General features: G+C 44.5%; 1 protein-coding gene across 2 annotated transcripts in view; it reads left to right on the top strand.

Annotated features, from left to right (window-relative positions):
* PUS7 (pseudouridine synthase 7) overlaps positions 1-26,768 on the top strand; it is a 52,100-nt gene that overhangs the window by 10,975 nt on the left and 14,357 nt on the right. For both annotated transcript variants that reach the window (XM_062215180.1, XM_062215129.1), the window contains exons 5-7: positions 2,205-2,349; positions 9,240-9,351; positions 11,428-11,505. In XM_062215180.1, the coding sequence (XP_062071164.1) occupies positions 2,205-2,349; positions 9,240-9,351; positions 11,428-11,505 (335 nt within the window). The remainder of the gene's footprint in view (positions 1-2,204; positions 2,350-9,239; positions 9,352-11,427; positions 11,506-26,768) is intronic.

Here is a 26,768-nt window from a genome sequence, read left to right as displayed (position 1 = left end):
CTTGGCTCCTGGTTTTGCCCAGCACCTTTGTGGGCATTTGGGGAGTGAATCAGTGGATGGGAATTCTATGTGTCTCTCAAATAAATAAATTTGTATGCTTTATTTATTTACTTGTTAACTTTTTAAAATTTATTTGAAGGTACTGTGACAGAGAGGGACAGAAAGAGAGTGAAAGAGCTGTCTGTTGCCTTGCTGGTTCTACAAATGGCTGAGCCAGACCAAAGTCAGGAGCCTAGAACTTGGTCCAGGTCTCCCACTTTGGGGGACAGGAAATCAAGCACTTGGAGCCATTATCAGCTGCTTTCTCAGGCACATTCACAGGGAGCTGGATCAGAAGTGGAACAGCCAGGACTCAAACTGGCACTCATGGGATGTCAGCCTCAGAGCTTTCCACTTAACTTTCTGCACCATAGTGCTAGTCCTTACATTTTTAAAACAGTATTAGGAACAAAAAAAAAAAAAAAAAAAGAAGAAGAAGAGGAGGAGGGCATTTGAGCACAGTGGGGTGAGTCGCTGCTGAGTTCACACAAGATACATCAGAGTGTTTGGTTCCACTCTGTTCCCCAGCCAGGTTGCTGCTGATGTACTCCCTGGGAGGCAGCGCATAATGGCCGAAGTCCTGGAGTCCTTTCCACTCATGAGAGACCTGGATGGAGCTCCTGGCCAGGCCCAGCCCCAGGTGTTGCAGGCATTTGGGGAGTGAATCAGCGGATGGGAGGTCTTTCTAACTCTGATTTTGTACTGCTCTTTTTCGCTCTTCTCTTTCTTACATGCTGCGTTTCAAGTAAAGAAACATAAAAAAGAGAAGCATTTATTACCTTTGTCTTAGATCATTATGGTATACAAATTAAAAGGAAATTCTGCGCTCAGTCCAACCCACAACTACCTCATACTGAAATTTATTTTATATGAAATAAATGTATAATGAGATTCTACAACATTGTTCACAATAAAGGAAAACTCGCCATAAAAACTATGTAAACCTGCCTGTGGTTTATGTACACCGAAGAGTTAAAAAACTTTTCATAGATGCCATAACCATGGTTTTTAAGATCAGGCTTGTTATAGTATGTGCACATACCCCATTGCATTGCACCAGCAAGGGGAATCAGACAATTCTGAATTGTTCTCAAAGCCTAGGGATTTTCTTTTCTTAAATCAGAAGTTTATTTTTTTATTGTATGTTTTTAAAATTACTATTTTTGAAAGGGAGATACCTTTCACCCTCAGGTTCACCCCCCAAATGCCCACACCAGTTAGGGTAGCCAGGCTGAAGCCAGAAGTCTGGAACTGAACCTGGGTCTCCCACGTGGGGTGCAGAGACCCAAGTTACTGCTGCCTCTTAGGGTGTGCATTAGGAAGCTAGAATTGGGAGCAGAGCTGGGACTCAAATCCAAACACTGTAATAATGGATTCAGGTGTCCCAAGTGACATTTTTTTTTTTTTTTTTTTTTTTTTTGGACAGGCAGAGTGGACAGTGAAAGAGAGAGACAGAGAGAAAGGTCTTCCTTTGCTGTTGGTTCACCCTCCAGTGGCCGCCGCGGCCGGTGCGCTGCAGCCGGCACACCGCGCTGATCCGGAGCCAGGAGCCAGGTGCTTCTCCTGGTCTCCCATGGGGTGCAGGGCCCAAGCACCTGGGCCATCCTCCACTGCCTTCCCAGCCACAGCAGAGAGCTGGCCTGGAAGAGGGGCAACTGGGACAGAATCCGGTGCCCCAACCGGGACTAGAACCCGGGGTGCCAGCGCCGCAGGCGGAGGATTAGCCTATTGAGTCATGGCGCCGACCCAATTGACATCTTAACCACTGCACCAAATGCTCCCCCTGTCCCCAGAATTTTCTATGAAGATTTTGTCTGTGGATAAATTTAGTAATTGAAAAAACCTAAAATTGTAGTGTCATATACTTTGGGGAAGTTTTGGTGGGGATAGTGAGAGTGGGTGAAGCTAGGTGATGTTTGGAGGCAGACAGTGAACTCCTCAGTTTCTCTCAGCCTTGGTCACCTCATGATCCAGAGTGAGTGCCTGGTAGGTGGATAGGCTCTTGGGCTTGCAGTACTGGGAAGCTCCAGGATATTGCTGAAATCATACCCAGATACTCATTTGCCTGGTCAGTAAGATGAGCAGTATTTTTACTGGTTCACTGTATTGTTCCGCAGCTATTGTTTGTTAAATTTGTGGTGTTGCTATCTTTTTTTTTAAAATAGGTTGTTGAGGACACCAAAGAAAAAAGAACTGTCATCCACCAAGCTATCAAATCTCTGTTTCCAGGATTAGAGACCAAAACAGAGGACAGAGAGGGGAAGAAGTACATTGTGGCCTACCACGCAGCCGGGAAAAAGGCCTTGGCAAGTAAGTGTGTGGCCTGCTTTCACCTGCCTGGCAGTTCTCATCTGTCTTGCCTGTTCACGTTCAAGGCCTGCATTGCTATTGCTCAGGGAAGGATGCTGATCACATCAGTCCTTCAGAGAGGGTGGATACTGTCATTTTGTGTGCCAGACAATTCTGTAGTCTGTCTGATAGGGGGCATTTGGTCTTTTATGTGAGTTAGGATTTCCTGAAGTTAAAGTGGTGCCTGAGAGTGTCTTGGGAACTTGGTATGTTTCTGACAAGCAGAACAGGCTGTGGCAGTTCAAGAAGAAAATGGAAGGATTATTGCCCAATCCATGTTCATAATGGAGTTGAACAGAGAATATTTGTTTCCTATTCAAGTGGCACATTTCCTGCAAGGTCTCCTATGGACAGCAGCTTCTGAACTGTGGGTACCCCCTTGGCTCATGTATACAACTCCTGGGGTGTATAGAAAGACACCCCTTCCACAGAAGCTACTGTTCATTGTGCGTCATTTTTTTGAAGTGGGCGTGCTGTCAGTGAAGACTTTGATAGGTATGTTCTCAAGTGTTCCCTGTAGCATGAAAATTTCTGTTGCATATAATCTTCAAGAAAATTTAGGTAACTTTTCTTCTCTTACCTATCAAATCAGCAGATAAAATTTTAAGGACATTGACAAGAGGAAAAAGTGATTTCCTTACCCTCCTCTCCTGCAAGTGATCAGCCCTGTTAGTGAATAAAAGACTGTTCAGGTCATTAAGGCTTTCTTGGTATTCCCTTAGGTTAATTTAAAAGATAACAGTGTGAATGCAGGAGGCTTTGTGTATAGGACATGGTTCTAGTAAAATGAGAGGGCCTAGTAAAAAAGTATGCAGAAGTTGGTTTAGTGTGCTTCAGAAAATGACCTAGTCAAGTCAGCAAGTCTGCAGAGTTGGGGAGGAGAAGGCAGAGGTCACAGGCCACCTCACAGTGGACCCTGAAAAGGAGAGGTGCAATGGTGTGTTCTGGAACTGTTTCGAGCATGAGTTGCTCACTCTTCAGTCCACAGACCACACCAGCACCTGGTTGCTGTGTGTTCTTCAGCGTCTGGGTCACGATATCAAATACCATCCTAGCTGCCTTTCTCCAGCACAGGTGGCTTTCGAGAAGCCAGCCCAGTGGAAAGTGACTTGTTTGGTTGTTGCCACCATTCTCCCAAGGGTGGTTAAGAGCCAGTTCCAGGCTGAGGAGAGAAAGTGGCTTCCCACATGTGAGGCCTTCAACTCTAGGGCATTTGGCCTTCGTCTTCTCCATAGGAGGGCCACTAGGGAGATGTACCTGGCAGAGGCAGCCCATGTTGGTCAGCAGCGTGGTACCAGCAGCCCTAAGGGATCACTGGTCTAGTACTTGGTGTGGTTAGGAGGAAGCAGACTGGAAAAGGCAAGCCCTGGCTTTCGTGAAGGAATGCTTCTTAGGTTGTGATTTCTTGGGGGCTGCTGGGTTTGAGGGGAGGGAGCTGTTTGCAGGCCAACGTTGTCATGACAGCCTGTCCCACCTTGCCCTTCATTGAGTGGCCAGGCCCACATCTCTCTTTCACTTTTTGGACCGAAAATTTCCTTGAGATTTTCCAGGTAAGATGCTGAGCTGTGGGCCATGTGACCCAGTCTTCACCTCCCTTTGAAGATCTGCAATAAAACAGGAATTTCTCCCTTTAAAAGAAGCATGGGGGCTGGTCAGATTGGAGCAACCTTTACCTAGAGACCTAACCCTCTTGGGCTCAAGGTTTTGTGGCCTTTTGGGAAAGGTGGGGCAATCTCTGCATCTGAGCTGCTGTCTATTGTCTGCTCCTGGGCACTCGGGAGCCTGTGTTTGGGGAAGGGGAGCTGGTATCTGAGGCTACTGTTTCTGGCCATATAAATGGATACCGGTAGCAGTGCCAGCTTGTCCTCCTGGGCCGCCTTGCCTGGTGTTTGGGGTGAATTAGCTTTTAAAGCTTTGTTGCAGAGCTTAAGCTTCCTTACTCTCAGCTCCTGACACATGTTGTTGATGTGTTCTGTATTATCTAGCAGATTAGCAATATTCTTAACCTAAATAGAGCCATGTATCAGAAAACATAGAGGTGGAAGATTCTAAATTATGACTCCAGGCATCAGGAATTGCCAACCACTTAAACTTTGACATTATTTTGTGTGAGTGTGAAGCCAGTCTGAAAGGACACAGTGCTTTACCTCCCAATGTGTATGTATGATATTTTCCTGAAAATACCATATAAGTATGATAGCATTCCATAATCAAGTAAATTAATGTGTGTTCTGAAGTAGGTAGTGTTTATTCCAAAGAGCTTATTTTTAAAAGTACTCTAAGTAAAAAAAAAAAAAAAAAGTTTTGCCATGTATAGTGGGTAGATTCTCTGTACTTTCTGAAATGAATGGCTCCCAGGAGGAAGTCCTGGATCTAAGGATTCATGCAGACCCAGGAGGAAGAGCCACACAGGTACAAAGAGCTGTCTGGGAGAGAACAGTACTGTGGAGTCACAGGACCAGGGAATCCCAGTAATCAGCAGTGAGAAAATCTACACGTAGCTCCAGCAACATAAGAACTTTGCAGTGCACTCATCCACATAGCAACGTGGAAATCGCTGGTATCTTTTTGCCAGAGCATTTTCAGGGGAAAGAGAAGGCGGGAACCAGTTTAGCCAGTAGGCTGAGATGAGTCAGTCTGTACAGATGACTGTTCCACGTGAGCTCTAAAAAGAAGAGAAAGGAAGAGAATGTGGTTAAGGAGAGGAAACATAGGTTTGGTTTTTAAGCTGGAAGAGCTGTGAGCGTATTTACATACTGAAGGGAAGGACCCAAAGAGAGAGGGTGCAAGTCCAGAGAGGAGGGCAATAAAGCAGTGAACAGAGCAGGATTCCCAAGGAAGCCGAAAGGTTTGTGTACAGGAAACAGTGGTGAGAGTGGCCTTGAAGTGAGGGGGATAGAATGTTCGGCATGCTACCCCATCTCATCGTTCTTTGTGAGCTACATGCATTTTTCCTTCCTCACTCATGGGAATCTCTGTGTCCAGTACCTGCAGCTTCCTGACTGTTGTCCCCTTTTGTCTGGTTTCCATCTGATTCTTTAGCTTGGGGCTGCCAGGTCAGACCCTACAAAGGTGGCAGGAACTATCAGGAAATAGGAAGCAGATTTCCCTGCTTCAGAATTCTTTGCATTTGCATCACAAAGCATAGTGTCTCAAAAATGAAAGTCATTTTATTATTATTTTTTTTTACGATCTTTTAATTTATTTGAAAGGCAAAGTTACAGAGAGAGAGAGGGAGAGATCTATCCACTCATTCACTCCACAAATGGCCACAACAGCCAGAGCTGGGCCAACCTAAAGCCAGGAGCCAAGAGATCCCTCCGAGTCCCTCATGTGGGTGCAGGGGCTCAAGCACTTGGGCTTTCTTCCGCTGCCTTCCCAGGCACATTAGCAGGGAACAGGACCAGAAGTGGAGCAACCAGGGCTCGAACCAGTACACAGATAGGATGTCGGCATTGCAGGCTATGCCATAGCGCCAATCCCCTGAAAGTCACTTTAAATTCACATAAATTGTAAAGCTAAGTATATGCTACTTATTCGTAAGGGTTAGAGTTTATAAAGCCAAGCAAATTGCCCAAACTAAGTCAAGGCTCAGTGATTTTCTGTTGTTTAAAATATCCCTGATTAACTGATGCATATACTTGCTTAGAGTGCTTGCATCTGTCACTTGTGAAGGGGACAATTGTATGCATTCACAGTGCTTGGGTTTGCTCACAGGATGTGCATGCTTGTGAGCCAAAACTCACAGGCAGCCGTCTTGGCTTCTCTAGTTCTTAGGTCTGTGGCTTCTCTTGTTCTTTGCCATTATACTCATGAGGGCACTGAAAGGGTAGTTAAGGAAAACTGTAGCCACACTGTGCAACATTTATCAGGAATGTTTTCTTAACCTTTTTATCGTGGACATTTTCAGATGTGCACATAATAGGGCAGTAGCACAGGGAAGCCTGTGTGTGCCCAGCAGCCCTCTTTAGGATCAGTGTTCTGCTGCTGCTGCTGCTCTTTGACCTGTCCCTCCCTCTTTCTTTCTTCTTGTGTGTGTGTTTTTTTTTTTTAAGATTTATTTATTTATTTGAAAGTCAGAGTTACACAGAGAGAGGAGAGGCAGAGAGAGACAGAGAGAGGTATTCCATCTGATGGTTCACTCCCCAGTTGGCCGCAAAGGCCGGAGCTGGGCTGATCCGAAGCCAGGAGCTTCCTCCAGGTCTCCCATATGGGTGCAGGGGCCCAAGGACTTGGGCCATCCTCCACTGCTTTCCCAGGCTATAGCAAAGAGCTGGATCAAAAGTGGGGCAGCCAGGTCTTGAACTGGTGCCCATATGGGATGCCGGCGCTTCAGGCCAAGGGCGTTAACCTGCTGAGCCACAGCACTGGCCCCTCTTTCTTCTTGTTGCAGTGTGTAAAGCAAACTCCGTAGCATGTGGTTTCCCCCATAACTGTTTCTGAATGTATTTAATATAACAAGTGAAACCCCAAACCATTTTCACATTGAACAAAAAGAAAAACATTAATTCCTTAATATCTAGTACCAACTGCTTGTTCAGTTTTTCCCCGATCACCTCAGATACCTTATGTACAGTTGTCTTCTTTAGATAATGATAAAAATAAGGTCAGAACTTTGCAATGAGTTGATGAATTTCTTAAATCAACCCTGGAGCTCTTGCTCCATAAACTAGAGAATTGTTTTCTATAATAATCATTCAACATTTTTCAAATTAAAAAGTCTATATATGGGCCAGCATTGTGACATAGCTGGCTAAGCTGCTGCCTGTGACACCATTATCCCATCTGAGGCTGGTTTGTGTTCCTGGTGCCCCACTTCCTATCCAGTTCTTGGCTAGTGTGCCTGTGAAGGCGGCAGAGGATGTGACATGGATGCTTATGCTCCTGCTACCTACTTGGAAGAAGCTTCTGTCTCCTGGCTTCAGCCTGGCCGAGCCTTGGCTGTTGCAGTCATCTGGGGAGTGAACAAGCAGATGGAAGATCTCGCTGTCTCTGTCTCTCACTGTAACTTAGCCTTTCAAATAAATAAATCTAAAAAAAAATCTGTATAATCCAATGTAGAAGACCCATAAAACACAGAACACACAGCAAAGCAGTAATTACTTGCAGCCTCACTACTGAAAGAGAATCAGAAATAGCATTTAGGTGCACGCGCTGCCATATTTTAAATATCCCTGGGTGGGAAAGCACTTGATCTCCAGTCTGAACCGTTTGCTGCATCCCGTGGGTGCAGACAGTGCAGTTTGCAGGAAGAACTGACAGTGCCCATTGCTAAAGGACTGAGACAGGAGGCTGCACCTCTAGGTGAGTTTTCTCTGTGTTCACCGTTTACCTCCGCAACATTCCATCATTATTGTCTGGCTGTTAACCCACCACATAACTACCAGGTGCTATGAAAGTCCTCGCTGTTAACTTACCATGCGGTCATGTGCATGTTCACCTCTAAGCACTTGGATATTATTATAAATTAAACATTGCTCTCTTGTGCTCTTTATGCTGTGCATTTGGACAGAGGTCAGAACTGCAGCAGGTAAGAGCGGTTGGCGTTTCGTGTAGATGAAATGAAATGCCAGTGATTTTGTCAACAATACCAACATACATAGCTTTGCCCACCTGGTGTGAGCTGGAAGGAAAGCCAGAAATTATATTCCCACTCACCATTTTCTAAGGGGAGCATGAGAAATTCAGATCAGTGCCAAAAGAAATACTTGTAATACTTTCTTTCTATGACAGAAAAGACACATGTATAAATCAAGAAGGAAAAGTGGCTCACTAGGTACAGGTGCTGTGGTGGTTTCCTGAGCTGGTTTGTTAAGTCTTGATGTTAACACTGTAGCTTAAATCACTAACCCATCAAACAGGTAGCCAAGTAACTGATCCCAGGAGCTTAAGCCTCAGAAGGTGGAGGATTCATGAGTTCATTCAGGATTATTTTAGGAACAAAGACAAAGGAACATTTTTGAAAGAAGGGAACTCTTTCTAGAAATTGAGTGGAATATCTCTTCACAGTTTTTCTTTCATGGAGTTCCAGAACTCAGATGCGGTAGAGGCGTTTTCAGCTCATGGCAGCAGCTCTGACACAGACTCACAGATATTATTCTGAAGTGTCTGTGAGGTGCGCTTGCGCTCACAGAGTCATTTTCCCCAAAGTACTGATTTTTCAAAATACTCTGAGCAGCTTAAACCTAATTCATATATATGTTTTAGACATGTGTTTATAGGTTACAGTATAATTGAAATATTCAATTAAGAGAATAGTTTTTAAACTTGATTTTTCTGCAGCTTTGAAGAGTTAACAAAGTAGCACTAGCTCTGAAGCCAGCATTTAAACTTTTCTATTTCCCAGGAGTGACAAGGCTGGAATGCGGGCTTCTGCCTCTGTCAGGTCAACGTTTGTAGGCCATTTGTAGCTAAATTTTTGTGATGGAAGTGGCCTTTGGAAATTCTGAATGTGTCATTGTGGCCACTCCTCCCAGGCTTTGTCTCATGCCTCTACCCTGGTGCCGCCAGCCTGAAGATGGGTGAAAGCTGAGTAGGAGGCCAGGCTTGTGGGTTCTGACCTAATTGCTGTTTCTGTGGACGGCCTGTGTTCCAGAAAGCCAGGCCCCAACCGTCAGGGGATCCCTGGTTAGTGCCAGTCATCAGTCACACCACCTACATGTCAGCTTTGGTTGTCAGCGTGGACACATCCAATCACAGAATGCTTAATATTGTGGATTCCTCTGTAAACTCTTAACCTGTCAGGCTAGAACTGATTTCTCAAAGGTTCTGTAGCAAAAATGAACCCTATAGGGTTTTGTAAGAATACCTTTTATTGTGGTGTATATAACATTTAATTTTCTGTTTTTAAGATCCAAGAAAGCATTCTTGGCCAAAATCCAGGGGAAGTTACTGCCACTTTGTGCTATACAAGGAAAATAAAGACACCATGGATGCTATTAACGTATTGTCCAAATATCTAAGGTTAGTAGCTTGTTTTTGTGCCTGTATAAAACCAAAGTGACAGGATTGTGTTTTCCTCTCTCCTTGCTAGTGGAGAAAGGAGCACAGATCAGCAGAGAGCTAGCATAACCATTTCTTTAGGCAGTAGGTAAATTATTACTATCCTTTTGTCCATTCATACTGGCAATAATTCAAGGTGAAACTCCTGGAAGTCAGTAGTGAGAGTTATCTGTCTATCCAGAGAAACAAAAATTCACTTTCTCCCTTGAAAGCCTACCCTTTGATATGGTTGCAGAGCTTGGCTTTAGCAAACTGGGAGCCCCAGTTGGTCGAGACCTGCTAGCTGGAAACCTGAAACCAGGCAGATTTTCTCATGGGAGTGCAGTACCAGCTGCAGCTGTGGTCTCTGAGGGTGGGCTGGGTGCTCAGGTGTTTTGTTTTTTTTTTTTTTTTTTGGACAGGCAGAGTGGACAGAGAGAAAGGTCTTCCTTTTTGCCATTGGTTCATCCTCCAATGGCCGCTGCGGCCAGCGCATTGTGCTGATCCGAAGCCAGGAGCCAGGTGCTTCTCCTGGTCTCCCATGCGAGTGCAGGGCCCAAGGACTTGGGCCATCCTCCACTGCACTCCCTGGCCACAGCAGAGAGCTGGCCTGGAAGAGGGGCAACCGGGATAGAATCCGGCGCCCCAACCGGGACTAGAACCCGGTGTGCCGGCACCGCAAGGCGGGGGATTAGCCTGTTAAGCCATGGTGCCGGCCTCAGGGTTTGTTTGTTTTCAAGATTGGATTTATATGAGAGGCAGAGCTACAGAGAAAGGGAGAGAGAGAGAGAAAGGTCTACCATCTGCTGGTTCACTCCCCAAATGGCTGCAATGGCCAGAACTGGGCCGATCTGAAGCCAGGAGCCAGGAGCTTCTTCCTGATCTCCCATTGCAGGTAAAGGGCCCAACTGCTTGGGCCACTTTGCGCTGCTTTTCCAGGCCATATGTAGAGAGCTGGATCGGAAGTGGAGCAGCTGGGACACGAACCAGTGCCCATATGGGATGCGGCCCTGCAGGTGGAAACTTAGCTACCACTCCACAGCACCAGCCTGTTTAAACAGAAACAGCTTTAGGCACCATTGCAAATCTGGATGCTGTGGAAATTTTTCATCTAAATTAACTCAATTTACACATGGTGATGGTGACAGTGTATTAACTCAGGCTGTATTACAAAATGCCACAGCCTGGGGCAAGTCCAAGGTCAGGGACTCAGCACATTTGGTCCTTTCCTGAGGCCTCTTTTCCTGACTTGCAGATGGCAACTTTTCTCACCGTGCCTCCAAATTTCCTATGTTCTCTCATTTTAACTTGGTAGTGTCTATAAAGCCCCTATTTTCAAATAGGTCGTACCCTGAGGTACTGGGGGTCAGAGATTGAACAGATGAAGAGGGGAGGGCATAATTTCACCCCTAACAACACAGTGCTCAGTTAAGTAGCTCCCTGGGAGAGAGTCCATGGTATGGCATGAGGACCTGAGTCCCAGGGAGCAGACAGTTGCTGATGGAACTAGATCGTTGGTGAAGGAATTCACCTGGAGTTTGGTGAACTACTTCCTAGTTCACAAGCTTGCCTTTGCCTTCATGCCGAAGTTGTTCAGAACCCTCTGTTACGCTTGTCTTTTTTAAACAGATGTGTATTTAAGAAAAATTCACATCATCAACTTGTAAAAAATTGAGAATACAGAATTTTCAGAGAGCTGTTTTATGTTTGCAGAGTGCGTCTTCACAGCCACAGCTCCGTGTAACATTATGAATTGCCTGTGGTCAACACAGGGGACCTAGTTTACTTTTCTGCTACTGGCTGGCTGTTTCTCAGCCACATCGGTTATTTGCTGCTAGCTGTAAGTGCTGGAAGGCAAGCAGCGCTAAAAGGAATTGTTTGGACATCGTATACTTTCCTAGTGTTCATATTAATGTATGTTTTCCTACATAAATATTTAAATAGTTTCTGTTTAATTTCCTTCTGTTACAATTTTCAGTGTGTTTATTTTGAAACTGAAATGATGAGAAATGGGATTTCCCTAAGATATGTGATTTCAGATGGTTTTTGTCTCACCAGAGTCAAGCCGAACATATTCTCCTACATGGGAACCAAGGATAAAAGGGCTATCACCGTTCAGGAGATAGCTGTTCTCAAGTAAGTGGAGTCCACAGTGGAACTGGGAGGGTCAAAGCCCGGCACTGCCCTTTAGAGCTTTCCGGTGTACTTTGCAGGATTTACTTCTCTCTTTAGAGGGTGCTTCTGTCAATCTTCAAAAATTAGTTTTGTATTTCTCTTGTTTATCTGTATTGCCTACTGTTTTTATAGCAAACTGTAACTTTTATGTAATAGTTGAAATATTTTTATGACAGATCTAAAAAATGTTTCTTTTTATCTTCTACTATTTGTTATTAAACATATATATATATATATATATATATATATATTTTTTTTTTGTCCCATGTATTTTGTTGTCATCTTCTTTGTCTCCCTCTCATGCCCCGTGGTGGTCAGGATGGATTCTCCAGGGTAGTCCATACACTTCCATTTCCAATTTGAGAGCCAGAGCACACAGTTCACATCAGTGTCCTTGACCACTTAACTTACGCAGCTGGTCCTGCAAAGCCACACTGTCCTGGAGAGCAGGGCGACAGTGTTCTTCCTCCCTCAAAGAGCACCAGAGACAAGTTTCAGGGAACAGGTCTCAATATGTATATATTATTTAAAATGCAATGACAAAACAGTGACTGAGCTTTTTTGTTACATACCAGAAATATTTAGGTATAAACAATGGTCTCTGCTTTTGAAGCAAATACAATTCTTTTTTTATTTTAATTTGAAGACAAACATCTCCCACTTTTTTGTTTACTCACCAAATATCCTCAATGGCCAGGGCTGAGCCAGGCCAAATCTGGAAGCCAGGAACTCAGTCCATGGCTTTCTTGTATGTAGGTGGCAGGGGCCCAACGACTTGAGCCGATCACTGCTGTCATCCATGGTCTGCATTAGCAGGAAGTTGGAATCAGGAGGTAGAACTGGATACTGAACTTAGGCACTCGTACATGGGATGCAGAAATCTCAACTGGCCTCTTAACTGCTAGACCGTAAGACCACCCCTGTAGTAATGATAGTTTAATGGGACCAAGAGACAAGTGAATCTGAACTTATTCCACAGTGAAGAAGTTGCTGAAATGGAGGCATGCTTTATGTCTGGGTGGCAAGAAGCGGGGATTTGCTGTGAAGAGAAAGCAAGGAAAGCTTTTGCATGAAATGCAATGCTTGTGTTTTAATTTAAATCAGGGCTCTCAACCTCTGCCCTATTGACTTTTTGGGTTGGAAAGTTCCTTGTCATGAGGATTATCCTGTACATTTTAGATTTTTGTTTCTTTATTTTCATTTTACTTTGAAAAACAGAGGACAAAGGGAGATCTTCTGTTTGCTAGTTCACTCTCCAAAAGCCCAGAACAGCCAGGGCTGGGCCAGAACAAAGCCAGGAGTGCAGATTTCAATCCAGGTGTCCCATGTAGGGGGACAGGGACCCAAGCACCTGAGCCATCACCTGCTGCTTTCTAGGGCATGCATTAGCAGAAAACTGGATCAGAAGCAGAGGGCTGGGACTTGAACCAGGAACTCCAGTATGCAGTGTATATTAACCACTGTACCAGACACCTGCCCCATCCTGTGCATTGTAGGCTGTTTGGCAGGATCCAGGTGTCTCCCTACATTGTGACAGGAGAAGCATCTCCTCCTTACCCACTGATGATAATAAAAAAAAATCTGCAGACATTGTCAGATATCCCCTGAGTGGCAGAATCACCTCTGGCTAAGAACACTGTCTAGATTCTAGCAGGTGAATAGGTATCTACTGAAGTGGAGAGGGTCTGCGGTAGTTTCTTCCAAACTAAACAACAGCTATGAAAAGGCTTTGGAAAGGTTTTAGGTGGCATCACACATTTTGTACCTAGCAGGTACATAAGAAACAAGGCTCAAGCAGGCAAGATCTGATCCTGAACAGCTCTTTTGGACATGTTTAGTGTTGTTGACTTGACTTTAGTGTAAGCAGCGAAATTGTATGAAGAGGCTGACTTAAGGGGATTGTAGGTAGAGAAAGATGAGACTGGAGACCAGGCCTATTGCCATATTATGCAGCTAACAAATAGGGATCTGAATTCAGCTAGTCACAGTGAAAGGAAGGAAAGGATGAATTCAGTGACTATGTGGAATCAGACAAGCTTAGGGTTCTCCCCTCCCTTCCCCTCCCCACCCTTTCCCTCCCTTCCCCACTTCTCTCCTCCCTTTTTTCCTTCTTTCCTTCCAACTCCCATCCACTGGTTTGTATCCCTAGAGCTGGGCTGAGGCCAAAGCCAGGAACTCATTCCAGGTCTCCCATGTGCCTGGCAGCAACCCGAACACTTGAGCCACCACTGTTGCTTCCCAGCATCTGCATTAGCAGGAAGCTGAAGTCAAGATCTGGAAACAGGTCTTGAACCCAGGCAGACATTGATAGGAGCCATGGGCATTTTAACTGCTGGACCAAATGCCTATCCCTAGGCTTTCATTTTATGCAGTCCCTGCAGTAGGGAGTGATGGGAGGAAGACATAATAAAAGGACAGAAGGAAACATTTGATGGTTATAAATTCATTTTTTTGCATGTGGTGATAGTGTCATGGGCTTGTACATATCTTAAAACTTACATGGTTTAAATATGTGCAGTTACTATATATTGATTATTCTGCAACTAAAAATAAAGTTATCTGGGGCTGGTGTTTAGCCTAGCAGTAAACATACCAGTTTGAATGCCTACATCCAATATTGGAGTGCTGGGGTTTGATACTTAGTTCCAGCTCCTGGCTCCAGCTTCCTGCTAACTCAGATGCTGGAAAGCAGCAGTGATGGCTCAAGTGACTGGGTTCTTGCCACCATGTGGAGTTCCTGGCTCCCAGCTGCCGTTTTGGGCATTTATAAACCGCTGGATGGATATTCTGTCTTTGTCCCTGTCTCTCTTCTCCCCTTTGTCCATCCCCTTACCTTCTGCTTCAAATAAATATTTTTTTAAAAAGATTTATTTTATGTATTTGAAAGAGTTACAGAGAGAAGTAGAGCCAGAGAGAGAGGTCATCCATCTGCTGAATCACTCCCCAAATGACTGTAATGGCCAGAGCTGAGCTGATTTGAAGCCAGGAACCAGGGAGCATCTTCCAGGTCTCTGACGCTGGTACAGGGGCGCAAGGACCTGGCCATCTTCTACTGCTTTCCCAAGCCATAGAAGAGAGCTGGATCGGAAGTGGAGCAGCCGAGTCTCGAACCGGCGTCCATATGGGTTGCAGGAGCTGCTGTCCGAGGCTTTAACCCGCTGTGCCACAATGTCGGCCTCTCAAATACTTTTTTTTTTTTTTGACAGGCAGAGTTAGACAGAGAGAAAGGTCTTCCGTTGGTTCACCCCCCAAATGGCCGCTACGGCCAGCGTGTTGCGCCAATCCGAAGCCAGGAGCCAGGTGCTTCTCCTGGGCTCCCATGTGGGTACAGGCCCAAGCACTTGGGCCATCCTCCACTGCCTTCCAGGGCCACAGCAAAGAGCTGGACTGGAAGAGGAGCAACCGGGACAGAATCTGGCGCCCCGACCAAGACTAGAACCCGGGGTGCCGGCGCCACAGGCAGAGGATTAGCCAAGTGAGCCACGGTGCCAGCCCAATAAATACATTTTTAAAAATCTAAAAATAAAGTAAAAAAGTCATCTATGTTTACTGTGTCTACTTAAATATTTACATATCTTCTTTTAACCTGACAGTCTGGCTTATTTCCCCACCTTTTTTTTTTTTTTTTTTTTTTTTTTTAACCTTAGAAAGATTTATTTATCTATTTGAAAGACTTACAGAGAGAGGTGGAGAGAGGTCCTCCATCTGCTGGTTTATTCCCCAGAAGGCGGCAGCAGCCAGGGCTAGGTCAGGCTGAAGCCAAGGGCCAGGAGATTCATCTGGGTTTCCCATGTGGATGGCAGGTGCCCATACATTTGGGCCATTTTCCACTGCTTTTTCCTGGACATTAACAGGGAGCTCGATCAGAAGTGGAGTGGTTGGGACCCAAACCAGCACCCATATGGGATGCTGGCATCCCAAGCAGCAACTTAACCCACTGCACTGTGATGCCAGCCCTTCCCTACCCTTCTAATTCATTTATAATAGATTGGTTGAGCCCCTGGTCATGTCCTAGTGTATTACTGCAGGCCTTTTCTTCCTTGACCTTGGGACAGTGATGTGGTATAGTCATAACAGCAAAGTAAGAGAGCCCTCCCTCGGCCACTCTTCTGTGTAAACGTGGGTGTGTTGGAAAGTGTGGAAGACACCTGAGGGTGGTGTTGTTCCTACCTGGTGTCCTGGTCTCTCTGTCTCTCTGTTACACATAGGATGTGCAGCCATCTGCTAAAAGTGAAGGGGCAGGAGTAGGGAGGGATTGGAAAAGAGAGGGAAGATTTGAAATGGGGCTGTGGTCAGGGGCTGGGGAGCAGACCGATACTCCAAAGAATGGCAGGATCCAGGGGCTTACAGAATATTCTTGTCTTATCTTTGTTTCTAAAATCTTATAGTCAGATCCTGTGATTTCTCGCTAGTCTCCAATGATAAAGATAATTCTTTTACGTGCTGATTTAATTTCCTTTGGGTAAAATCCCAGGAGAGGGATTGCTGGGTCATATGGTCAATCTATTTTCATTTTTCTGAGGTATCTCCCTGCTCTCTTCTACACAGGCTGTACTAGTTTACATTCCCACCAACAGTAGACTAGGGTGCATTTTCCTCCATATCCTTGCCAGCATTTATTTTATTTTTTTAAAGATTTATTTTTTATTTGTTTGACAGACGGAGTTAGAGAGAGAGAGTGACAGAGAGGTTTTTTATTTGCTGGTTCACTCCCCAAATGGCTGCAATGGTTGGAGCTGAACCATTCAGAAGTCGGGAACCAGGAACTTCGTCCAGGTCTCCCACATGCGTGCAGGGGCCCAAGATTTGGGCCATTTTCTGCTGCTTTCCCACGCCACAGCAGGGAGCTGGATCAGAAGTGGGGCAGCTGGGACCGAACTGGCCCCCATATGGGATGCCAGCACTGCAGACTGGAGTTTTAACCCACTGTGCCATAGTGCCAATCCCGCCGGCATTTATGCATTTATTATTTCATGAGTTCTGTATGAGAGCCATTCTGACTGGGGTGAGGTGAATCCTCATTGTGATTTTTATTTGCATTTCCCTGATGGCTAGTGATCCTAAACATTTTTTCATGTCTGTTAGCCATTTGTATTTCTTTTTTTCTATTTTCTTTAAGATTTATTTATTTGAAAGGCAGATATACATATAGGGGGGAGAGAGAGAGAGGTCTTCCATCCTCTGGTTCAGTTCCCAAATGGCCACTAAAGGATATGTCGTACTTTCCTTCCCCTCCTTCTCTTCCTCCTTCTCCCCTTGCCCCATTTGCTCCCTTTTCTTGAGTCTTGGTGCCGAACCAGACCCTTCCAGACTCATTGCAAAGCAAATAAGCTGCACAGGGCATCTTGTGAAACAGATAACAGAAAAGATCCCAGAGGCTTCAAAGAGCCCTCTACTCTTCCCAGCTGCCTTCTACCCACTCCCCGCCCCCATAGTGGCAAATTTCCTCCTTAACTGGATAAAAATTTAGTTCTAAACGCACCCTGCACACAGTCTTTTGATAAGGATAGACTGCCACCCCTCTTTTCTTTAATAAAGTAACCTGTCTTTGTTGGTCAGTTCTGTCTTCTTTCTGTCTCATCCTTGGAAAGGTACGAAAGGCCAGAGCCCTGAGCTATTCCAAACCCAACAGCCGCAATGGTCTGAGCTGGGCTGATCTGAAGCCAGGAGCTTCTTCTGGGTCTCACACGTGGGTGCAGGAGCCCAAGGACTTGGGCCATCTTCTGGCACATTATCAGGAAGCTGATGGAAAGTGGAGCACCCAAGACTTGAACCGTGCCCATATGGTATGCCAGCACTGCTGATGAAGGCTTAACCTACTACACTGCAGCACCAGCTCCAAGGCCATTTGAATTTCATCCTTTGTAAAATGCCTGTTCAAGTCCTTTGCTCGTTTCTTAAATGGATTGTTTGTTTTGTTTAGTTTCTTGAGCTCATTATAAATTCTGGATGTTAATCCTTTATCAGATACATAGTTTGCAAATATTTTCTCCCATTCTGTTGGTTGCCTCTTCACTTTGCTGAGTGTTTATTTTCTTTGCAGTACAGAAGTTCCATAGGTTGATGTAATCCCATTTGTCTATTTTTTGCTTTGATTTATTGTTTGTTTGGTCTTTCCCAGGAGGTCCTCGCCTATGCCAATGTTTGCTGAATTTCCCCATTTTGTCTTAGCATGGAATATCTTTTTCCATCCTTTCACTTTTAGTCAGAGTGTATCTTTGTTGGTGAGATCTGTTTCTTTTAGGCAGCAAATACATGGGTCTTGTTTTTTAATCTATTTCTTTTAATTGGAGAATTTAGGCCATTTATATTCAAAGGCATTATTGATAAGTAATGACTTGGCTCTGCCATTTTCCTGTAAATATTCCTATTGTTTGCTTTGGATTGATTTCCTTTGCATTGTTACCGGGAGATTTTCTGCCTTCACATTCTTTCATAATGATGACTATATTTCTGTGTTTATTTATCAAATATTTAAGCACATTTGTAAGGCTGGATGAGTGATGACAAATTTTTTTCAATTTCTGTTTGTTATGGAAGGCCTTTATTTCACTCGTTATATGTCTCTCTGTTCTCTCCTGGCCTGTAGGGTTTCTGATGAGAAGTCAGCTGTGAGACTAATTGGAGATTAGTCTCTCCTCTGAAAGTGGGGGTTCTCTTGTGCACATTTTAGACTCTCTTTATTTTATTTTTTATTTTTTTTTAAGATTTATTTATTTATTTGAAAAGCACCCTTGTGGGGAGATGGTGAGAATACAGATTAGAAAAAGAGTTATCTATAACTCCAAGTTCATTGTAGCTCAGTTCACAATAGCTAAGATGTAGATGTCCATCTCTAAATTTTTGCACCTAAATTTAAGAATGTTTGCCTTGAAAGCTGGAAGAGCTAGGTAGAAATGGAAGCCATGCCGTAATAGTGTGCTCCCTCAGAGATTGCTTGTTCACAGCTTGGTATCTATTTTGGGGAGGCTTTTCCCACTTTTAAACCAAAATGTTTATATAAGAAGTTATTTTCTTGTGATCAATAAGTGATGTACTCATTCTCTGTTTAGTGCGTAACAAAATACATGGATGAACCCTATTTTATTAACCGTTAACTGTATTTTTGAATGTTTACATTGCTTCCTGTTTTTTGTTACAAGAAGCAATTCTATAACAGGCATATTTTTAGTTAAATCTTGGCCTGTATCTGTGATAACTTTTTTTTTTAAGATTTTATTTATTTATTTGAGAGGTAGAGTTACAGACAGTGAGAGGGAGAAACAGAGAGAAATGTCTTCTGTCCATTGGTTGACTCCCCAAATTGCTGCAACGGCCGGAGCTGCACCAATCTGAAGCCAGGAGTCCCCTGCTTCTTTCTGGTCTCCCATGTGGGTGCAGGGGCCCAAGTCCTTGGGCCATCTTGTACTGCTTTAGCAGGCCACAGCAGAGAGCTGGATTGGAAGAGGAGCAGCCGGGACTAGAACCGGCACCCATATGGGATGCTGGTGCCACAGGCAGAGGATCGACTTACTGCGCCACGGCACCTGCCCCAATAACTTGATTAAGATAAAACTTGATTAAGATAAAAAGTGGAATTCTGACTCCATCGCATATGAAATTCTAGTGATTGTTGATAGCCAGGCCTAATGGGCCTGCAGAAAAGTAGCCCCTGCCTGCCACCTTTATTCTTTGATTCCTCCAGAACCTCCTCACCCCCTAACAGGGTTGTGGTTGAAAAACTCATTTGCTAGTTTGAGGCCCAAAAGTCCTATCATGGTTTTATCCTGTGTAGAGACTGAAGGCATTTCTGTCTTCTCCACCAGCCAGCAGGTGTCCTCCTTGGCCAAGATGCTCTACTCAAAGGCACTCTCTGCCTTTATCATCTTCCTGTTGACTTAGAAAGGAACCACATTGGACACATGAATGTTGGCCTTTGCAAGCTCATAGCACTTATCTCGCGGATACAGGCTACACCCTTAGTTTGCTCAGTGGAGGCACAGGCTGGGCAGGTTGGCCTTTCCCGTGAGAACTGGGGAACAGGATAAGCCTACTCTGCCATGGAAGGATTTTGATTATTGCTGAATTGTTCAAACTGAGGATAAGCAGCATTTCTTATCAGCTTCTGTAATTCTGAAGCCACCTAGCAGCTTTAACAGGCTCTGAAGCAGGAGCAGTCTTATTCAGAATGATTTGTTTTCTTTTCCTGCCTGTTCCTGCCAGCCTCCTATCTGAACTTGGGCCAGTATTTCCCTGGCTTTGTTAATAAAGAGTTTTGTGCAACAAGCTGCTTAGGTTAGCGCCTGATACCTGGAAGTGAGATTTTCATATTCCCTATCATTCACTGTATTTTCTGTGCTTGATGTAAGATCAGAATTAGAACAATGAATGGTATCATAAAGATGTTGTCAACACCATTCCCTCATTTCTCAGCGAGCACCCTCACCATGAACTGAGTTCTATAGCTCCGCCCCCTTATTATATGGCCTCACCTTCTGCGCTTTCAGTTACCTGCAGTCAACCATGGTCCAAATTCATATATGCATTTAAAGGTTTATTTATTTTATTTGAAAGAGATACAGAGAGAGGGGGAGGGGTATCTTCTATGCTGATTCACTTCCCTGGTGGCTGCAATAGTCAGGGCTGGGGCAAGCCAGAGCCAGGAGCTGGAAACTTCATCTGGATCCCTGATGTGGGTGGCGGGGGCCCAAATACTTGGGCCATCTTCTGTTTTTCTCAGGCTATTAGCAAGGAGCTGGGTCAGAAGTAGAGTAGCCAGGACTTGAATTGGTGCCCATATGGGATGCTGGCGTCACAGGTGGTGGCTTCAACCTGCTACACTACAACGCTGACATCCGTGGTCCAAAAATAAATGGAAAATTCCAGTAATAAATCATTCTTAAGCTTCACATTGTGTGCCATTCTGAGCAGTGTGATGAAATCTTGCCCAGGATGTAAATCGTCCTTTGTGCAGCACACACCATTCACGTCAGACACTTAGTAGCCAGTGTAGTGGTCAGATCATGGCCTTGCAGTGTTTGATAAGATATGGTACTGTCCGTGGTTTCAGGCGTCTACCAGGGATTCTTGGAACACATTCCCCAAGGATAAGGGGACTGTAGTACAGCTCTGGCTTTTTTCCATGCCGGTGGGATTCAGAAATAGATGTCTGTTGTACCGTCAAGATGGTATTACTCGGGGTCGGTGCTGTGGCGCAGTAGGTTAATCCTCTGTCTGCAGTGCTGGCACCCCATATGGGTGCCGGTTCTAGTCCTGGCTGTTCCACTTCCAATCCAGCTCTCTGTTATGGCCTGGGAAAGCAGTAGAAGATGGCCCAGGCATTTGGACCCCTGCACCCACGTGGGAGACCAGAAAGAAGCTCCTGGCTTCAGATCGGCGAAGCTCCGGCCATAGCGGCTATTTGGGGAGTGAACCAACGAAAGGAAGACCTTTCTCTCTGTCTCTTCCTCTCACTGTCTGTACTTTACCTCTCAAATAAATAAATAAGTAAAATCTTTTTAAAAAAAAGATGATATTACTCATTGTATAAAGGAATGGTGGGCTGATGCATACTCCATGGATAAACCTTTAAAACATTATACCAAGTGACGAGGCAAGGTCACATATTGTGTGATTCCATTTGTATGAAATGTCCCAAAACAGGCAAATCTGGAGAGGCATTAGTATTCATGGTTGCCAGGAGCGAGAATGTTAACAGTTGCACATTGCTAGTATTCTGGAAACCAAGTGATGCGGAGCCTGAGCCTTTCTGTGGTTACAGTGGTGAACTTTCTGAAAGCAGAAGGGTCGAGTGGTCAGACACTTGCAGGGAGCAGTCCTTGGAGTGCTCCTAGGACAGCCAGGTTGCCCTTTGCTTCTTTGCCCTTGACTCCCAGTTACCCTGTCAGTTTCTACGGCCATAGTGATTTCTGTCCACTTGTTCCTTACTCCGTTCTTAGCCTCTTTCAGGAGACTGCTCCTGGATTCATTTATGCCCTTAGGCTCGCCCACTGTCTCCATAAATCTGAAGTCAGGGACTCAATGGCCTTTATCTTCTGGTCTTGGTGCCTCTTGTCAGCTGGTCTATATCTGGGCTGTACTTGCCTGATGCCGTTTGAATTTGTTCTGAGCAGTATGTGGCCTGGGCTGGACAGGGGATAGAGGACCTGGGGGAGTAGGAACTTTGTCTGGTTCTTAACTTCTCTGTCTAGTTACCTGTGTTTTATTAGTTTTGTTATTTAACAGTGTAGTAACAATGTTTTCTTCTTTTAGAAGCATTGCTAGGCTGCTTATATGTAGATAAAGGTAGGAAACAAATAGGCTGATGTGTGGTACATAAGGAAATTGATTGTGTTCAGGAAGGGTGGTGAAATTTTCATCAAAGAAAGAATTCTGTGAGATCAGGTGTCAGGCCAGTATTATATAGGTAGAGTGTAAGCAGTTTATTGAACTCAGCAAGAACGTATGTGAGACTGGGGAATAGAATTAAGTTTCTACATGGTTTGTGCCACCACCACTCCCACTCTGGTGGGCTGCTTTGGCATGGAGCTCAAGTTTTCCTGCAGGCACTGTCCTGAGATCCATATCCAGTTCCTGCTGTATCCCCATGCAAAGGTGGGTTCTGGCTGCTGGTGGCACAGGTGAGCTCCAAGACCAACCCTGGAAACCGCTGACAGAGTCGGCAGAGTGAAGCATGTGCACTGTTCTAGTAGTTCTCAGACCCGGTGTCTTGTCAGAGGAAATCTGAATTCAGAGAAAATCAAAGCCACTGTCTTGTACACGATAATGTACTGTGTGGCATTATTTCTAATACTAAAATTGGAAGCAACCCTCATGGGGTTATCTTAAATGAATAGTTAAATAAATCCTATTTGATGTGTTGTTTTTTTACTATATTTGGTTATTTATTAGGAATAAACGTTTTACCAAGGTAGAGATAGATGAGTCTTAAGCTGACAAAAAATATATGAATCTCAGAAGACAAATGAGTGTCTATCTTAATGCATTGAGACATACTGAAAAATTTTCATTTAGAGCCAACAACAAGACAAACATAGGCACATTATTACCACTGTTACGAGTGAGCACTGTGAGCACACTTGCTAATGCAGCAAAATTAAGGTATAAAACATATTCCAAATTAGAAAGGAAGTAGCCAAATGTAGGTTTTGTTGATTATCTGGATTGTATTCAACTGTTCAAAAAGTTGATTGAAATTATAAAAGATAACAAAAATTCACATGCAAAAATTGATAAAGAAGTAATAGCCAGTTAGAAATCACAGTGGTAAAAAGTCTTTCTCACAGTATTAAAAGAAAGGGGGAGGGGACATTTGGTCCAGCGGTTAAGACTCTTCTTTCCCACATTGGAGTTCACCTTCCAACTCCTGGCTCCAGCTTCCTGCTGTTGCAGTGGTGATGGCTCAAGTAATTTGGGTTTCTGCCTTCAGTGTGGGAGAACTGAATTGCAGTTCTTGGCTCCTGGCTTTCGCCTGGCCCAATCTTGGCTGTTGTGGGAAGTTTGGAAGCAAACCAGTGGTATAAGATCTCTCTCTCTCTTAGTCTTTCTTTTTCTCTCCCTTTCTCTCCCTCAACCATCACTCTGCCTTTCAAATAAATACATCATTTTTTTTTTTTTAAAGTGTAAGATCTCTATGAAGAAAACTTTGAAATGGTGCAAGACTTGAACAAAACAATGTTATGGTCTTGGATTACATATACATGTGTTTTCTTAGGAAACAAATGTATAAACTGATACTAGTGAAATACCAATTTTTAAACTGATCAAGCTAATCATAAATTACATTGAAAGGTAGCATGAAATACAGGTATAAAACAAACAGTAAGCAGGGTGGGAGGAGTTGTGTTGGTCTTGCATTTGAGTAGTGAGCCAGCAGATGGAGCTCTCTCTGTCCTCTGTCTCAAGTAGATAAATACAAATTTGAAAAACACCTAAGTGATGTTGTTAGTATTTAAAGATTTATTTACTTATTTTAAAGGCAGAGTTAAAAAGAGAGAAATCTTCCATCCACTGGTTCACTCCTCAAATAGCTACAATGGCTGGCCCTGGGCCAGGCTGAAGCAAGGAGCCAGGAACTCCATCCATGTGGGTGCAGGAACCCGAGGACTTGGGACATCCTCTGCTGATTTCCCTGGCACATTAGCAGGGAGCTGGATTGGAAGTGAAGAATCTCGGACTCGAACCAGCCCTCTAAAGTGATGCTGTTAGAGTGTTTGGTTATATTCAGCGTCCTGAGTTGACCATTTGTGTCACACAGTTCTTACATGATGCACACTGAAGTCCTTAGGAATAATGTGTCCTAGTGTTTAACACCCAGTGGTTCAGAAAATATATAGATTTCACTCCCTTGTGTATATATGTGTGTGTAATGTGTGTTCATATGAGATGTCTAATACAGATCTGGAGAAATCTTTTTTTTTTTTTTTTGACAGGCAGAGTGGATAGTGAGAGAGAGAGACAGAGAGAAAGGTCTTCCTTTGCCGTTGGTTCACCCTCCAATGGCCGCTGTGGCCAGCGCATCTCGCTAATCCGAAGCCAGGAGCCATGTGCTTCTCCTGGTCTCCCATGCGGGTGCAGGGCCCAAGCACTTGGGCCATCCTCCACTGCACTCCCGGGCCATAGCAGAGAGCTGGCCTGGAAGAGGGGCAACCGGGATAGAATCCGGCGCCCCAACCAGGACTAGAACCCGGTGTGCCGGCGCCGCAAGGTAGAGGATTAGCCTGTTAAGCCATGGCGCCGGCCTTTTTTTTTTTTTTTTTTTTACTTTTTTTTTTGACAGGCAGAGTGGACAGTGAGAGAGAGACAGAGAGGAAGGTCTTCCTTTTGCTGTAGGTTCACCCTCCAATGGCCGCCGCACCGCACTGATCCGAAGGCAGGAGCCAGTTGCTTCTCCTGGTCTCCCATGGGGTGCAGGACCCAAGCACTTGGGCCATCCTCCACTGCACTCCCGGGCCATAGATAGCAGAGAGCTGGCCTGGAAGAGGGGCAACCGGGACAGAATCCGGCGCCCCAACCGGGACTAGAACCTGGTGTGCCAGTGTTGCAAGGCGGAGGATTAGCCTGTTGACCCACGGCGCTGGCCTTTTTCTTTCTTTCTTTTTTTTTTTTTTGAGAAATCTTAACAACTGGTAAATCTAGGTGAAAAGTGTTAAGTTAGTTCATTATAGTGTTGCCACTTTTCAATTTTTTCAAAATCAAGGTCAGAAATTTTCTAAATAGTTAAAGAGAACATAAATTCACACAGTGGGAATTAATATTTGTAAAATGTATGATACTAGGTAGATTTTCTTAATATATAAATATAGTAAGAAAAATTTTCATAATCCTGTAGAGCAGTAGGCAACAGGATAAACACGTATCTCACAGTCAGCCTGTGAAGAAATGTTAAGCTCTCCCATAGGAAGAAGCATGTGAACAGAAACCAAGATAAGCTGTCATTCCCCCTCGCCAGATTGGCAGAGCCCACAGAGGTTTCTTCTACGCTGTGAGTGTGAGGAAGTAGTCATGGGGATGAGGCAGGAGGTACTCACGTATTCATGATGTGAGGATACTTTGGGATAACCTCTCTAGAGGACAGTAGGTGGCTGAAACTTTAAATCTACCACTTCCACTTACAGGAATTTATCCCAAATATCACCTCTGTAAGTGCACAAAGAAATATCATATAAGAGTATTTGCTGTAGAATTGTTTGTGATGGCAAAAGATTGCTGGCAACTTCAGCATTCGTTAAAGGGGACTGGTCAGAGAAAGGATGGCAGATGCACTCAGTGCAGCAGCCACACTGTGGTTACACCAAGAGGCAGCCCAGAAGTGCAATATGGGTGAGACATCCCTGCAGCTTGCATTTCAAGTAAAAAAAAAAGCAAGGTGCTGAACAATTTATAATGTGCCAAAATTTGTTTTCTTTAAAAAAATTTTTTTTAATTTATTTGAACGACAGAAAGACAGATCTCCCATCCAACTGTTCACTTCCCAAATGCCCACAATAGCTGAGGCTAGGCCAAGCTGAAGATAGGAACTGAGAACTTGTCTGCATGTCTCTCACATGGGTGGCAGGGACCGACCACTTGAGCCATCACCTGCTGCTTCTCAGAGTGCACATTAGCAGGAAGCTGGAATCAGGAGCGGACTTGGGACTGTAACCCAGTCCACTACGGGATACAGGTATCCCAAGCACTGTCTTAACCATTGTGCCAAATGGCTGCCCCCAAATTTGTCTTTTTAAAAGGGAAAACCTGGGTTCATACTCTTGTTACATGGGTATGCTCACTTTGTAAGAAATCATCAAGCTGAGTATTTATGATTTGTATAATGTTCTGTATATTTATAACATATATTAAAAAGGTATCAAGAAAACTCCAAAATGGGAGTAGATAATATGTATGTAGAAAGTAGGTATACAGCAGGATGGTGGAGGATTGAGATAGTACAGAGACTACTTAGTGCTTTACTTGGTTGTTTTTCAAATCTGAAAATACTTCAAAAAGTTTATTGAGAGTCAAATGATTGGGGTAGCAAGTAAGACATTGCTTGGGACCTCAGCATCCGTTTCGGAGGGTCTGGGTTTCAGTCCCAAATCCACTTCCAGTTCCAACTTCCTGCTAATGCAGACCTTGGGAGGTGTCCTTGCCACCCATCTGAGAGACCTGGATTGAGTTTCCAGGCTCAGACTGCCTTAGTCCTGGCTGTTGCAGGCATTTGAGGAGTAAGCCAATGGGCGATTTCTCTCTATGTCTGTCTGTCTTCCTCTCAAATGAACGCACAGTTTGTAGAAAAATGGAATTAAATCAGTTCACTTTGGTGCAATTTTTATTTTAAAGATTTATTTATTTATTTGAAAGGCAGAGCTCAGAGAGAGAGAGAAGAGAGAGGAGAAAGAGGTCTTCCATCTGCTGGTTCACTCCCCAGACAGCCACAACGGCTGGAATTGCTCCAATCCAAAGCCAGGAGCTTCTTCCTGGTCTCTCACATGGGCACAGGGTCCCAAGCACTTGGACCATCTTCTACTGCTTTCTCAGGCCATAGCAAAGAGCTGGATCAGAAGTGGGGCAGGGTCGGTGCCGGGTTCTAGTCCCAGTTGCTCCTCTTCCAGTCCAGCTCTCTATTGTGGCCCGGGAAGGCAGTGGAGGATGGCCCAAGTGCTTGGGCCCCTACACCCACGTGGGAGACCAGGAGGAAGCACCTGGCTCCTGGCTTCGGATCAGCGCAGTGCTGATCATAGCGG

The sequence above is a fragment of the Lepus europaeus genome, chromosome 1 (assembly GCF_033115175.1).
Source record: "Lepus europaeus isolate LE1 chromosome 1, mLepTim1.pri, whole genome shotgun sequence".
Lineage (NCBI taxonomy): Eukaryota > Metazoa > Chordata > Mammalia > Lagomorpha > Leporidae > Lepus > Lepus europaeus.
Note: the sequence above shows the minus strand (reverse complement) of the source record. Positions and strands in the feature narration are given on the sequence as shown.